The 13,224-nt window shown below is 42.5% G+C and overlaps 1 protein-coding gene across 1 annotated transcript in view; it reads right to left on the reverse strand.

The window, feature by feature from the left end:
- Nucleotides 1-5,989: 5,989 nt before the first annotated feature.
- The window catches only part of LOC149442372 (lymphoid-specific helicase-like), a 34,088-nt gene continuing 26,853 nt past the window's right edge, over nt 5,990-13,224 (reverse strand). Inside the window, exons 20-22 of the mRNA XM_089656215.1 lie at nt 10,109-10,205; nt 7,934-8,010; nt 5,990-6,349 (exon numbers count right to left, since the gene is read on the reverse strand). Coding sequence (XP_089512341.1) covers nt 6,267-6,349; nt 7,934-8,010; nt 10,109-10,205 — 257 coding nt within the window. The 3' untranslated portion in view covers nt 5,990-6,266. The remainder of the gene's footprint in view (nt 6,350-7,933; nt 8,011-10,108; nt 10,206-13,224) is intronic.

The following is a 13,224-nucleotide window of genomic DNA, read 5'->3' on the forward strand; positions in this document are numbered from 1 at the left end:
GCAGAAGTAATTCTTGCAGATAACAGGAGCAAGGCACCAGAGAGAAATCACACTCATTGCTTTGGCTAGACAAGTACACAGGATGTGCTTTGTTCATATTTCAAGAATATAACCACTTTATAATTCAGGTTCATGTAAACCCATTCACCAAAAGTATAAAGTTAGTCTTGTGTGCAGAATATCTTAAGGTTATTTGGGAGTGAAAACTACCACCTACCCACAAACCAATATGTTGACAAATTTGGTCTCTGAGCAGATACCTAATGGGATTGATGGGGGAGGGGCTAGTCAGGTAGGAAGAGGGAGTGGTAGGTGCTCACAGAAAAGGAAGGCCAGCCCTGGGATTGAGCACACAACCAGATATGCCAAGTTGGGTGAAGATGTGGGGGTGGCAGCCCTGGATGTCACTGCTATCCTAACAGCCAGGAGAGCAGACCATCTGGGAGGGGTGGTGAGGGTAGTAGTGCAGGAAGACTGAGTTTTGTGAGTAGCGCAACAGTTTCTTTATTGAAATTATTCCATCAAACAATTCACAATAATATAATCACAAAAGGGGAGACTTTCTATGCAGTGACACAATGTGCAAACTAAAAACCATGTGATAAGATCCTCATGAGGCCTTTACCAAATATCTGAAATGTGATATGATCCTAATTGGATCAACAAGTGAATGAAAAATCCACATCCACACAACAGTAAACAATATATATAGTTTACTGATGTGTGTTTTTCATTCACTTGTTGATCCAATTAGGATCATATCAAGTTTCAGATATTTGGTAAAGGCCTCATGAGGATCTTATCACATGGTTTTTAGTTTGCACATTGTCACTGCATAGAAAGTCTCCCCTTTTGTGATTATATTAATGTGAATTATGTCTTTGAGTAGCACAACATCAGTTTCTTTATTGTATTTATTTGATCATTGGTATAAGAGTAGATGTTAGCTTCTCTGCGAGTATTTGCACTATATTAAATTTAAAGCACAGGAGGTTTACACCACTATTCATTTGATAGAATTTGTCACCAGGATCACCTCAACCGAATAGTTTGCTGTCTCCCCAGTACCAGGGTTTGGCCTGTTGTGGACTGGGTTGGTAAATTACTGGAGAGGCTGGGTATGATGCAGCTGTCTTGGTCCATGTTGGAACCAATGACAATACATGGAAGGTGGAGGCTCCTTAAGCATCAAAGAACTAGGCTGCAAGTTGAAGGGAAGGACCTCCAAGGTGATATTCTCTGAACTAGTATCTGTGCCATGCGCGACTTGGGAAAGACTGGGAGATTAGAGAACTCAATGCATGACTGAAGACCTGGTGTAAGAGGGAAGGATATGGGTTCTAGAGTACTGGGCTGACTTTATTATAGTGGAACCTATTATACTAGAGGTTTGCACCTAAATGCAAGGTGGTCTACTGTGGTGGGCGTTTATGCAACAGCTGGAGGAGTATTTAAAATTAGGATGGAGAATTGGATTTATAATGGAGCAGACCAATCAGACAGGGGTCAGTCCTTATTGGTGGGTAGAAGGCTATGGCAGGTGATCAGAAGGTTCCCATGTTACAAACCACCACTCAAATTGGTACCATTTGTACAAAAAGAAAACATATGCAAAGTACAGGTGCACAAGGTGTCAATAAATTAAAGTGTTTGTTCGCCGAAGCCTGCCAAGCAAAATAGGCAAGCTGGAATCTTTGGTGCATGAATAACTGCTGTAATTGGTATTGCTGAATCTTGGCTTCACTTGTCACATGATTGGGCCATTAATATTCCTGGCTATGTTTTCTTTCACACAGAAGATAAAAAGGAAAGGTGGTGGTGTCTGAGAAGTGATCTCAGAGCAAAAAAGAACCTAGTTGATTGAGAGTGTGATGAGGCTGAAGCACCCCCAGTCTATTAAAAAAACAAAACCATGCACTGCCAAATAGCTGAATGAATACCAAGTAATGAGCTGCTGCCAACACGTGTTGCATGTAAACAAAATGAAACAAAGAAGTGTCGCGCTGCTAAAACAATGTATATAAAAATGGACAAAAATGTGACCAATTGTCCCAAAAGATAACACAAATGAAATTCTTAAAAAATTCTTAAAAAAAAAAAAAAAAAATCCAAATGAGTGAAAAATGTTCCTGCTGGTGATTGCACCCAAAAGCAGTGCTGTAAATCTTCAATAAATGTGAATCACCACAGTGAACATATACAGGTCCATATGAGAGTCCACCTGGAAGTCTATGAGCACAGGTCAGGAAAGCATCTCACTTATTTGTGGGGGTAACACATAACTTGCTCCTCTGTGCACAATCTTCCCCTTATACATCACCGCTGGACCTTCACATATGGCACCCGAGTTCAGTACAGCCAGCTCTGGATAAAACTCAACCACCACAAAGTAGACCATAGTGCAGTAGGCTTCTTTAAAATGGCATATATTTATTAAGGCATATGTACTCACATGGTAACTGTTAAAGCATAAAAAAAAATAAATAAATGAAAAGCAAGACCCCGCCTGTCAAATCAGCATAGGAGTGCTGATGTCCAACTCCTCCCCATATCACTTCATCAGGGGTAGCTAGGCGCCATGCAGGAATGGTGGTATATATGGCCAACAGATACCTTCAATCAAACGGATTGAAAAAAGGCTGGAGAGAGAAGCAAACTTTTCTCGCACTCAGGAGGAACAGCAAGTGGTGCAAAAAGAAATGCACCAACAATCCATAGGCAATAGGTTTCTTTCCCTGCAAAGAATGCTAGTGCAGACATGTACCAGAATACATTACAGCCAAAATTTGATTTTCAAAAATTTTAGTGGATGGTTTAATAAGAAAAAGCCAAAAATAGTTTCTCAAAAAATTGTTTTTATAGAGGAAAAAAAAACAAACAAAAAAAAAAAAAACCACAGGCACTCAAATACCACCAAAATAAAGCTCTAATGCTGGGGAAGACTATGTAAAATTTCATTTGGGTGCAGTGTTGCATGACCACACAATTGTCAGCTAAAAGGAATGCAGTGCCATCACACAAAAAATGGCTGGGGGGGGGGGTGAGGTCTCCTCCAAACAAATCTGATTTCTTTTAAGGAGGCGAGCAAAGCCTTGGACAGAGGGGTGGCTGTGGATGTGGTTTATTTAAATTTTGTAAAAGCATTTGTAAAGTAAAGTCTACAGGCTTGGAGTACAATTGGTGGAATCAATGGTGGAGAAGGATCTGGGAGTTCTGGTAGATCACAAGATTTATAATGGCATGCAATGCCAAGCTCCAGCTTCTAAAGCGAGCAAAATCCTCTCTTGTATTAATTGCTTTCCCACTGACACACACACACACACACACACACACACACACACACACGATTTTCCATTTCTGTGTAGGGGGCATGCACAAGCCCCACCATTCAATCACCAGGTCCCGGCCAGTAATTACGCAGCATCTGCAACAGTAAACAAGACAGTTGTCCTCCCTGTCAGCTCAGACACACTGCTCTGGATGGCTGTGCACAGCCATCCAGAGCAGTGTAATTACAGTGAAGCACACAGACACTACAGCGCGCCCCAGCCTTTACACACAATGCAGAGGATTAACCCCTTAGGTTCCACCGAGTATGACAAGCATGCTTTACTGCATATATAGACTGATTTTATTGCTGTGGGTTTAGTAACAGGAACATAAAGTGGATAAATGGGAATGTCTGGCTGATCCTCAGTATGCACAAACTGCAGGGGCAAAGTGTAGTGCAGCAGAGAACAAAGGCCTTAGAACCCATGGCATGTTGGCCACAGGCTTTCTGAGAAGGGCAAGAGGTGGTTCTAAAATTACCTTCTCCTGATAGACTCATCTCCCATTTAGCTATCAACAAACTTCTACAGCGCAATGCAGATGTCCCAGGCTCAGTTGTATGATGAGATTAAAAAAGAAAAACCCCTGCTCTCCAGCCTTCTCTTCTATAGAAAAAAAAAAAAAAAAAAAACCACCACACTTTGGTCCTGGACATATCCCAAGCAAACACCCCAGTATTCCAGGTGAAGAGAACATGATCTCTCAGAACCCACACTTGAGATCAAAGATATCCCACAATGAGATTCTCCATGAGAGTTCTCAGTCTCATGCTAGCCTCCTTTGAGGCTGTACCTTTTGCCCAATTTCAAAATCATTCAAGATCTCTCCTAACATATCCTGTTTGAACAGTCAAGATCCTTCTCTGAACTTACCCATTCTCCTGTCCAGCCAAGCAAGGGACTCCCTATAGTGGTGGATTTCAAGCCCACCCCCAACAGGAAAGTCTTTCCTATCCCATCATTGGAATGTGATAACACACACCGGTCTTTCAGGATGGGGAGGAAGAGAGTGTTCCTGTCCATCACTGTTCAGGGAGCATGGTCACCAGTAGAAGTCAAGCTCCCCATCTACATCCTGAAGCTCAGAACAGTTCAGTTGGCTCTACATCACTGGACTTGTCCTTCTGCCAAGACACCCAAACAGGGTGCAGTCAGCCAATGCCATGGCTGTGCTGTACATCAACCATCAAGGGGGCACCAGCATGAAGCCTGGAAAGAATCAAGCAAAATCTCAAGGACTGAAAACTCACTGTCCAGTGATCTCTGTAATCCATATGCCAGGAGTGGAAAATAGACTACCTCAAGCACCACCATCTGGATCAAGGTGAAAGGGCCCTTTACCCCATCTTCAGTCTCATATGTTAAAAATTGGGAGATTGTTGAATCTGGAGCCTAGAATGTTTACATTCAAACTTAGTTTGTAGCCAGGACCAAGGATTCTTCAGCCTTGGTAATCCCCTGGTCTCGGGTCAGGCTAATCACGCTTCACTCCAGTGCAAATTCTGACTTCATCTGCTCAAAAAGACAGTGTGTACCAGGTTCTTTTGGGCTAGTTGGTGCAATTGAAACAGTTTCTCTCTTGCTCCGACTTCCAGTAGAAGATCATTGGCCTAGAGCCCAGGGAATCTCTATTGGATGTAGCCAGAGCCATTAAAGAATACCTCAGTGTTACAGCTCTGACCCGATTCCCAGTTTGTCCTGTTCTCAGGACCTCACAAGGGATGCCCCCAAGTTGCAAGGATTAGAAATTGACTGATAGAGCTTGCATTCAAGGACAACTCTCCTGCACTTTTACACACACTACCCACCTTATGAGTGGGCATTTGGCAATTCAGCACCAGGTCTCAGGCATTTAAAGAAGGGGGGGGGGGGGGGGGAACACAGCCACATGAGCAATAGTGGAGAGACACAGTCACCTAGCAACCCAGTTTGGGAGAAATACAAATTTAAGCAGTGGATTTGCTCAAACGTGGAGTGCAAATTTAATGTGCTGTATAGGCCCTAGAACATGGGCTCAGGAAGGGAAGGAGGAACTAGTTCCCATAGGGAAAGAGCCAAGAAAAGTCATTCATCACCCAAGGATAAACCGAGGGGTTAAATAAGGATACTAGGGAGCAGACCCAGTAAAGAGTTTTCCAGTGTTCAATCACCTGAGGGGTAGCGGCATATAACCCACAGTCTTAATCTATTCCTACGTCCAGTATGAAGGTATTCATAAACACCCAAAGAGATTTTAACAGGCCTACGTACATGCCCCAGTAAGCAAATTTTCTAGGTCCTTCATTCACTCTTAATTTATGATCTTCAAAAAAATGCTTTTAAAAGCATCAAACATGACAACTTTAGATATAGCTTCGCTAGTTGGATGCGTGCACCAAGTTTTGATAATTTATTCCATGGCCTCATCTTTTATATTTTACCAAATTTTAATATTTACTGAAATTAAAGATTGATAACCATTTAACACAAAAGCTGCCACCATTTAGCTTACATGGCGTCTTTCCCAAAACATGTTGAATTACATAACGATTTTAGCAGCTTTAACTTTTAGCATCTACAACATCTCATTTATATCTTTCCACACACCTTATCAAATAGACATCTCTCAGCTAGCAGTCAACTCCTTTCATTTTGAGGTTCAGTGCCATAAAAGCAGTGAGTTAGTATTAATTAAACTTTTATTAACAGTTTTGTAACAAAAATAGAAAAACAAACATAAAATACTTCCACAGGAAGACTGTTCATTAACATAACCTTGAAGTCAAGTAAAAGTGCAGTGAAAGGCATGGCATTTCAAAATTCTAGAAAGACATTGGTAGTTTAAAAAGAGCCTTCTCAAGTTAACCTCTACAGTGACAAGGAAGGTCTATCGCTCTCTAACCTATAGTTAAAAGCAAACAGTAGAAAGAAGTGCAGAACGAACTAGTCTGGGATACCTCAGACTGCAATTTCTTCCATGTCTTCCAGAACCATAAACGCTCCACTTTTTTCTTTGCAAGGTGGATTATTTTCCATTTGTGCTAGAAAAGAACATAAGTGTTAACCATAATACAGGATGTGTAGGGTGCCCCCTTCCTTCCCCAAACACTCAAAATGTATTGTTCCAAACACAGTGCAATATGTCACTGGGAACATGTACAATTCAGATTCTGCATGTTGCATTTAACAGTCAAGACAGCCGAGTAAACTTTATAAGCACCGATGGGGAGCACTCCTGCACTAAAGGTCTCAGGCAGCCTGTGCATGCCCTTTATTTTCATGTCATGAGCAAGAAGTACAAAACCTGCGTGCACATTTCTCTTTATGTATTATATTGCCTAGAACAGTGGTCGGCAAGCCGCGGCTCGCGAGCCACATGCGGCTCTTTACCCAGTCTAATGCGGCTCTTCTGTGTGCCGGGCGCCTGCTCCCCTCCCTCCTCTCGGTCGGCCGCTCCCCTGCCTCCTCTCGGTTGGCAGCCCCAAAAGTCCGCGCGGACCTTTTAATCCGGCCTGCGCATGTGGCTGTCAGGATGTGTGTAGGCGGGGCAGCGTGCCGAACGTGAGGGGAGGGGAGCTAGGCTCCTCTCACAGTCCGCCCTGAAGACCCGAACGGCGCGGGAAGACAGCGAGAGGAACGCAAAAGGTAAGTGAATTGACACGGGGGACTTGGCTTACTAGAAGGGGGGGGGGGGGGGAATAGTACTGTGGGGGATGAAATACTATATGAGGGATGAAATACTATATGAGGGATGAATTACTATATGAGGGATGAATTACTATATGAGGGATGAATTACTATATGAGGGATGAATTACTATATGAGGGATGAATTACTATATGAGGGATGAAATACTATATGGGGGGATGAAATACTATATGAGGGATGAAATACTATATGAGGGATGAATTACTTTATGAGGGATGAAATACTATATGGGGGGATGAAATACTATATGAGGGATGAAATACTATATGGGGGGATGAAATACTATATGAGGGATGAATTACTATATGAGGGATGAAATACTATATGGGGGGATGAAATACTATATGAGGGATGAAATACTATATGGGGGGATGAAATACTATATGAGGGATGAAATACTATATGGGGGGATGAAATACTATATGAGGGATGAAATACTATATGAGGGATGAATTACTATATGGGGGATGAAATACTATATGAGGGATGAAATACTATATGAGGGATGAAATACTATATGGGGGATGAAATACTATATGGGGGATGAAATACTATACGGGGGATGAAATACTATACGAGGGATGAAATACTATACGGGGGATGAATTGCTATGGGGGATGAATTACTATATGGGGGATGAATTACTATGGGGGATGAATTACTATATGGGGGATGAATTACTATGGGGGATGAATTACTATGGGGGATGAATTACACTATGGGGGATGAATTACACTACGGGGGATGAATTACTATATGGGGGATGAATTACTATGGGGGATGAATTACTATATGGGAGATGTATTTTCAGTTTTAAAAATGTGGCTCTCAAAATAAATTTCAATCATGGTTTTGGCGAGATTTGGCTCAGTTGAAAAAAAAGGTTGCCCACCACTGGCCTAGAAGGTTCAACTCACCAAGGAGGTCGCTTCTATCCAGTAATAATTCCAGGTCCTTATCACTCATGACTTTACCATTGGATCCTTTTACTTCCCTGAGAGCAGAGAAACAATCATCTCACAAAAGAATTTTTAAAAGATGCCAGTCAACACTATACACAGCACTTGGATTATACAGCACTCAAGCAATTGCAACACAACAAAATGCTCTATGCACATAAGATTGAAATGTACTCTGTCCATACTTTGCAATGGAACAAATCTGCTGCACACTCTGTTCTATAAAGCTTAGTATACTTGTTTGGCCAAGTCCCAGGTGTCATTTTTAAAAAAAAGGCACAGAAAAATAAAAAAAAGTGTTTAAAAAAAAAAATAAAAAAAAAAATGAATGAATGAGAAGAAACTGGGAGGTTAAAATAATTAGCATTTTCTCAGGAGCCTGCAGAGCATGGCACCTGTGATCACTGGATCGAGAGTGCAGTGTCAGGCTCCTGCAGACTCTTCCAACTGCTTTCTGCCCACGCATATATACAAGGCTACTCTCCTGCACTGAGTCAAGTACCCAATACGTGATCCAGCTCTCCCGGGTAGAGGGCATGCACCTGCCGCTCCGACTGATGTGATTAGACACAGCACAAGCTGATCAGTGGGTCCTGCCCAACAACTGACAGCTGGGACCTAGTGATTAGAGAAGATGCTGACAGGACAGAGCTCCGCTATGGGTGAAGTCTCCTCCTAGGCATTGTTCACCCATTGTCTGCTGTCTTCTGCATTCAGACGGCCCTGCTGGAGACTGGACATGAGCAGCTGCAGAACAGGCAAGAGATTTGTCTTCTTCTTTACAAGGCGAAATAGATTAAGCTTAGAATGTGACTGGGAGAGCAGGTTTAGAGTTAGGATTTACTTCCACTTTAAATGTAAAGGTGATGTTAAATGAGGTACAGACATCACTTTCTCTGCAGCTCCATCTCTTCTAGCAGCTGCCAACACTATCAGACAAGACTAGGGCCCTAAACACAGGCATTGTTCAATATCTGCTGATGTTTGAAGGACCAAGTTGCTAGAGGCTTATCAACTGCCGCCCTATAGCAGATCTACTGCTACAGTGATACGAATGCGCAAAAAACATATAATATATATTACACACACTATTTGCATTTCCGGGTAGGGGGCGTGTGTGCGAGTGCCCTACCTGCGCCAGCACTCGCGGCCGTCAATCACCAGGCCCCGCCTGGTGATTACCAACGGGGAAGAAGACTTTTGTTTACAGTCTTCCTCCCTGTCAGCTCGAGCAAACTGCTCAGCACAGCCATCCCGATCAGTGTGCTTACTGTGAAGCACATGCCCTCTAGTAAAAGAACAAAAAAAAAAAAAAAAAACACCACTTCCTACACACAGTTAACACTTTGATTGGCCCTCAAATTAACCCCTTCCTGCCCAGTGTCAGTGCTGTTTTTTTTTTTAGCACTGATCACTGTATTGGCATCATTGGGGATGTCAACACCACCAAGTTAGTTGCCCCCCAGCGTCAGAATGCCCGCCACAGTCCTGCTAAAAGTCGTGGATCGCCGCCATTACTAGTAGGGGGGAATCCTAGTATCTATACCGCCATAACTTTCACGGAAACCAATTTACACATTGGGATAATATAGATATATATATATTTTTTTTTATAGCAAAGACCAGAATACATTTTTGCCTAAATTATGATGAAATTTGATTAAAATTTTTTTTAGTGGACATGTTCAATAGCAAAAAGATATTGTTTCTCAAAATTGTCAGCTTTTTTGCTTATAGCGCAAAAAACAAAAACCACACAGGCGATCAAATACCACCGAAAGAAAGCTCAATTCATAAGGGGGGGGGGGGGGGGTATAAGACGTAAATTTCACCTGGGTGCGGCATTGCACGACCGTGCAATTGTCAGTTAAAATAATGCAGTGCTATAGTGCAAAAAAATGGCCTGGTCAGGGAGGGGGGTAAATCCTCTGGACGGGGCAAGTGGTTAAACATTTACAGATGTTAATGGTCTGCAGACCATTAAAAAAACAAACAAAAAACCAACAAACTCATCCAGCTATTGCTGCCCTTCAACTTTTCCAATTACAACTGTCATCACAAAAGAGGACACACACAAAAGTCTACATCCCTTACTATTCAACATTTTATTCTAAACAGAACTTCTATTCTTACCTTTCATGATCTCGGGACTGAAGCAACTCCAGTAATTCTTTTTTATCAAGACAGCTTTTAGACTGGTTCATTCCATTGTGCCCACCTTTAAATTTATCTGGAAAACATATACACCACTTTAAGCTAAAGTAGGGCATTGCATATTCAAAACCATGAAGCGTGGCATTCTAAACATGCAAAAAACAGAAACTTAATGCTATAGCAACAGATGTACAGATCAGAGGCAGCTTGGCAAATTCAAGAGTGAACCACCTCAATCTGCAGAGTTGACATTACAGGCACACCCCCCCCCCCAATTTGCTCCAACAGGGAGAACAAAAAAAAAAAAAAAAAAAAAAAAAAAAAATTCCTTCCTGATCCCAAAAGGGGCAATCTGATATTTCCTGGATCAACTTTTATCTACAAATATTAGCATCCCGTTATATTCTATGTATGTAGGAAAAAATCCATGCAAAGGAATAAGGAAAATAAAAAAAAATAAAAAATTCTGAGCTGACCAGAACTGGGGCTCTTACTGTGAAGAAGCCTTTCCATATTTAGAAATGGAATCTCTTTCTCCAGAGGTAGAAGTGTCCCCTTGTCCTCGGTGATAACCTTAAGGTGAACACCACAAACTTCACTATATGGACCACTTATGTGCACACACACGAAAAAAACTTTAAGAACCAAAAACGTAAGGCTACCAGGAACCCATTATCCTCCAGTGCTGTCATATTCCAGAAATGCAACCTACATGGAGTACCCAGAAATACAAGGTGTTCCGTGCAGAGAGACATGTTCAGTGATGGTTGGGTTTCAGCCCTCCTTACCTTGGCCAAGTCACATAAGTTGAAACATCAAGACTGGGTCAAGAAAACCAGAGTTAGACTTAAAAGCTAGCCATACACGTATAGATTTTCGTTCAAGAATTTTTGTTGAAAATGCGTTTGATTTTCTAACAGTTAGTGGGGTCAAATCGATGTTTGTTTTCAACAGCAGTGATGGGAAAATTCAAAGGGACAGGAAGAAAAACCTTTTAAACTAATTTTCGGCCAGCGTATGTGCTTATCGTTCAGAAATTACATTCCTTTAAAATCAAAAGAATTTTCGAACATTCACCCATTCATCAAATGTTCAAAGAATGTTCGTACGACTTTACTTATAAATATTCTCGTCTGAAAATCTACACATGTATGGCCAGCCTTACTGGTAACGGTTTCCAGGAGTCTTCCAGGACAATGAGATATGGGCACCTCCTCCAACAGGAACCGGAAACATCACCAAGTACACTTTAAAAAAGAAGTCCCTCTGCTGAACTGGTCAGTTTTTTTTTTTATTTTAAAAACCATAAAATAAAGACGAAAACCTGAAAAAGCTTAAAATGAAACCACAAGGGTGAGAATCTGGCTGTCCTGGAAGACTCCTGAAACAGTTACCAGTAAGTAACTCAGGTTTTTCCAAAAAGTCTTCCAGGACAGCCCATGGAGATGATTAATAAGAACTTACCAGATTAGGGAGGGTCATTAAAAAAGTCCAAAGACCTTTACTACCCTCGCGATGACAAAAATAGCATAGATATGGTAAATCTGGTTGTATTAAATTCTCAAGAGAAAAACCGAGGTAGGGGAGCTAGCTGCAGGGAAAACCAAGTCATATCAGGAAAGTTCAACATTACACTGGACCGATTCCAAGAAAATCAATATCCATAAGGAAAAAGCCAGCTCTACTGAGGCCCTGGTCAACCAAGGACAAATAAATGCCCCTAAAGTCTGTGTAGCCAAAGAAACCGGCTAATTGAAGTTGAAGAACACCGCAGGGTAAAGACTTGACAAAGTAGAGGGAACAAAAAAAGAAAAAAAGGACTAGCCCCAACAGACCCTAACATGGAATAACTAGGTCTGAACTACAGTGACTTTCCACCGCCTATATCCTTGTATATGAATGCGAGGAAGCCCAGTGCCTTGAGATATACATGATCATTCAGGGGCCATGTTAAAGTGGTTCAACAACATGTCTATACTTACCTGTTATGTGCAGTGGTATTACACAGAGCAGCCCAGATTCTCCTCTTCTTGGGTCTCCTGCCGCTGCTTCTGGCCCCTCCCTCCTGTCGGGTGCCCTCACAGCAAGCAGCTTGCCATGGAGCTTGCTATGGGACATCCACTGCTCCATGACCACATTCACAAATGCAGCTGTGGCTTAGCTCCACCCCCTCTTCCCATTGGCTCGCTGGCTGTGACTAACAGTGGGAACCAATGGCTCCCGCTTCTGTCTCAGCCAATGAGAGGGAGTCCCAGGATAGCCGAGACTCAAGAGCCCACCAGTGTCCTGCCACAATAAGCCCAAACCCAAGGGGCCCCTGGTGACAGATTACAGGCTAGGTGAAAACCTAGGGACAAACAAAGCAAGTAGGTACTGCAACCCCCAGCTTACCTGTGATGTTCTGCTGGTGCCAGTAACCACCGGAGCTGCAGTTTGTATTGAAAAATCCAATATGCAGCATTAGCTCTTCCACCTATAGCATCCTAACTGCCCATGCTTGAAGGAAATGCTAGATTTAAAAAAGGGAAACCAGCCAGCCCTTCCCCAGCACCAAAAATGAGGCTTAGAACCTGAGCCTCTTCACCTGGAAATGGCTTTATCCCTACCAGGATTAATGCCTTGCATCATCTAGTCAAAGGGGAACACAGACAGACCACAAACCCAAGATGCAGCTACTGCATGAGCAGCTTCTAAAAAGTGCCCTACAGTGCATGCACCCAGACTGGGAGCCCAAGCTTGTTAAGGGGAGCTCCTTGTTAAGGGGGTATGCTACTTGCAGACATGGCCTTTGCTAGGCACAGAAGGAGAAAGAGAACCAAGTGAACCTCCTTTCAAAATGAGGAGTGGTTTTGGAGGGCAATTTAGCAGAGAATCCTACCAACTGTTCCCAGAGCAGCCAGGTAGGTAAGGTTGCAAGTGGAAAAAAAGTCTAGCCAGAAAAACCATTAGGCCTCTCTCATCCAGGTTCCAGGTGACGCATCTCCAGCCGGAGGAAACAAACTGACCAGTTCAGCAGAGGGACATACTTTTAAAAAGTGTACTTGGTGATGGCGTTTCCTGTTGCTGTTGGAAGAGGTGCCTATATCATGGGTTTT

Source organism: Staurois parvus, unplaced genomic scaffold (assembly GCF_062004578.1).
Source record: "Staurois parvus isolate SC_StPar_1 unplaced genomic scaffold, SC_StPar_1.0 ptg000894l, whole genome shotgun sequence".
Taxonomy (NCBI): Eukaryota; Metazoa; Chordata; class Amphibia; order Anura; family Ranidae; genus Staurois; species Staurois parvus.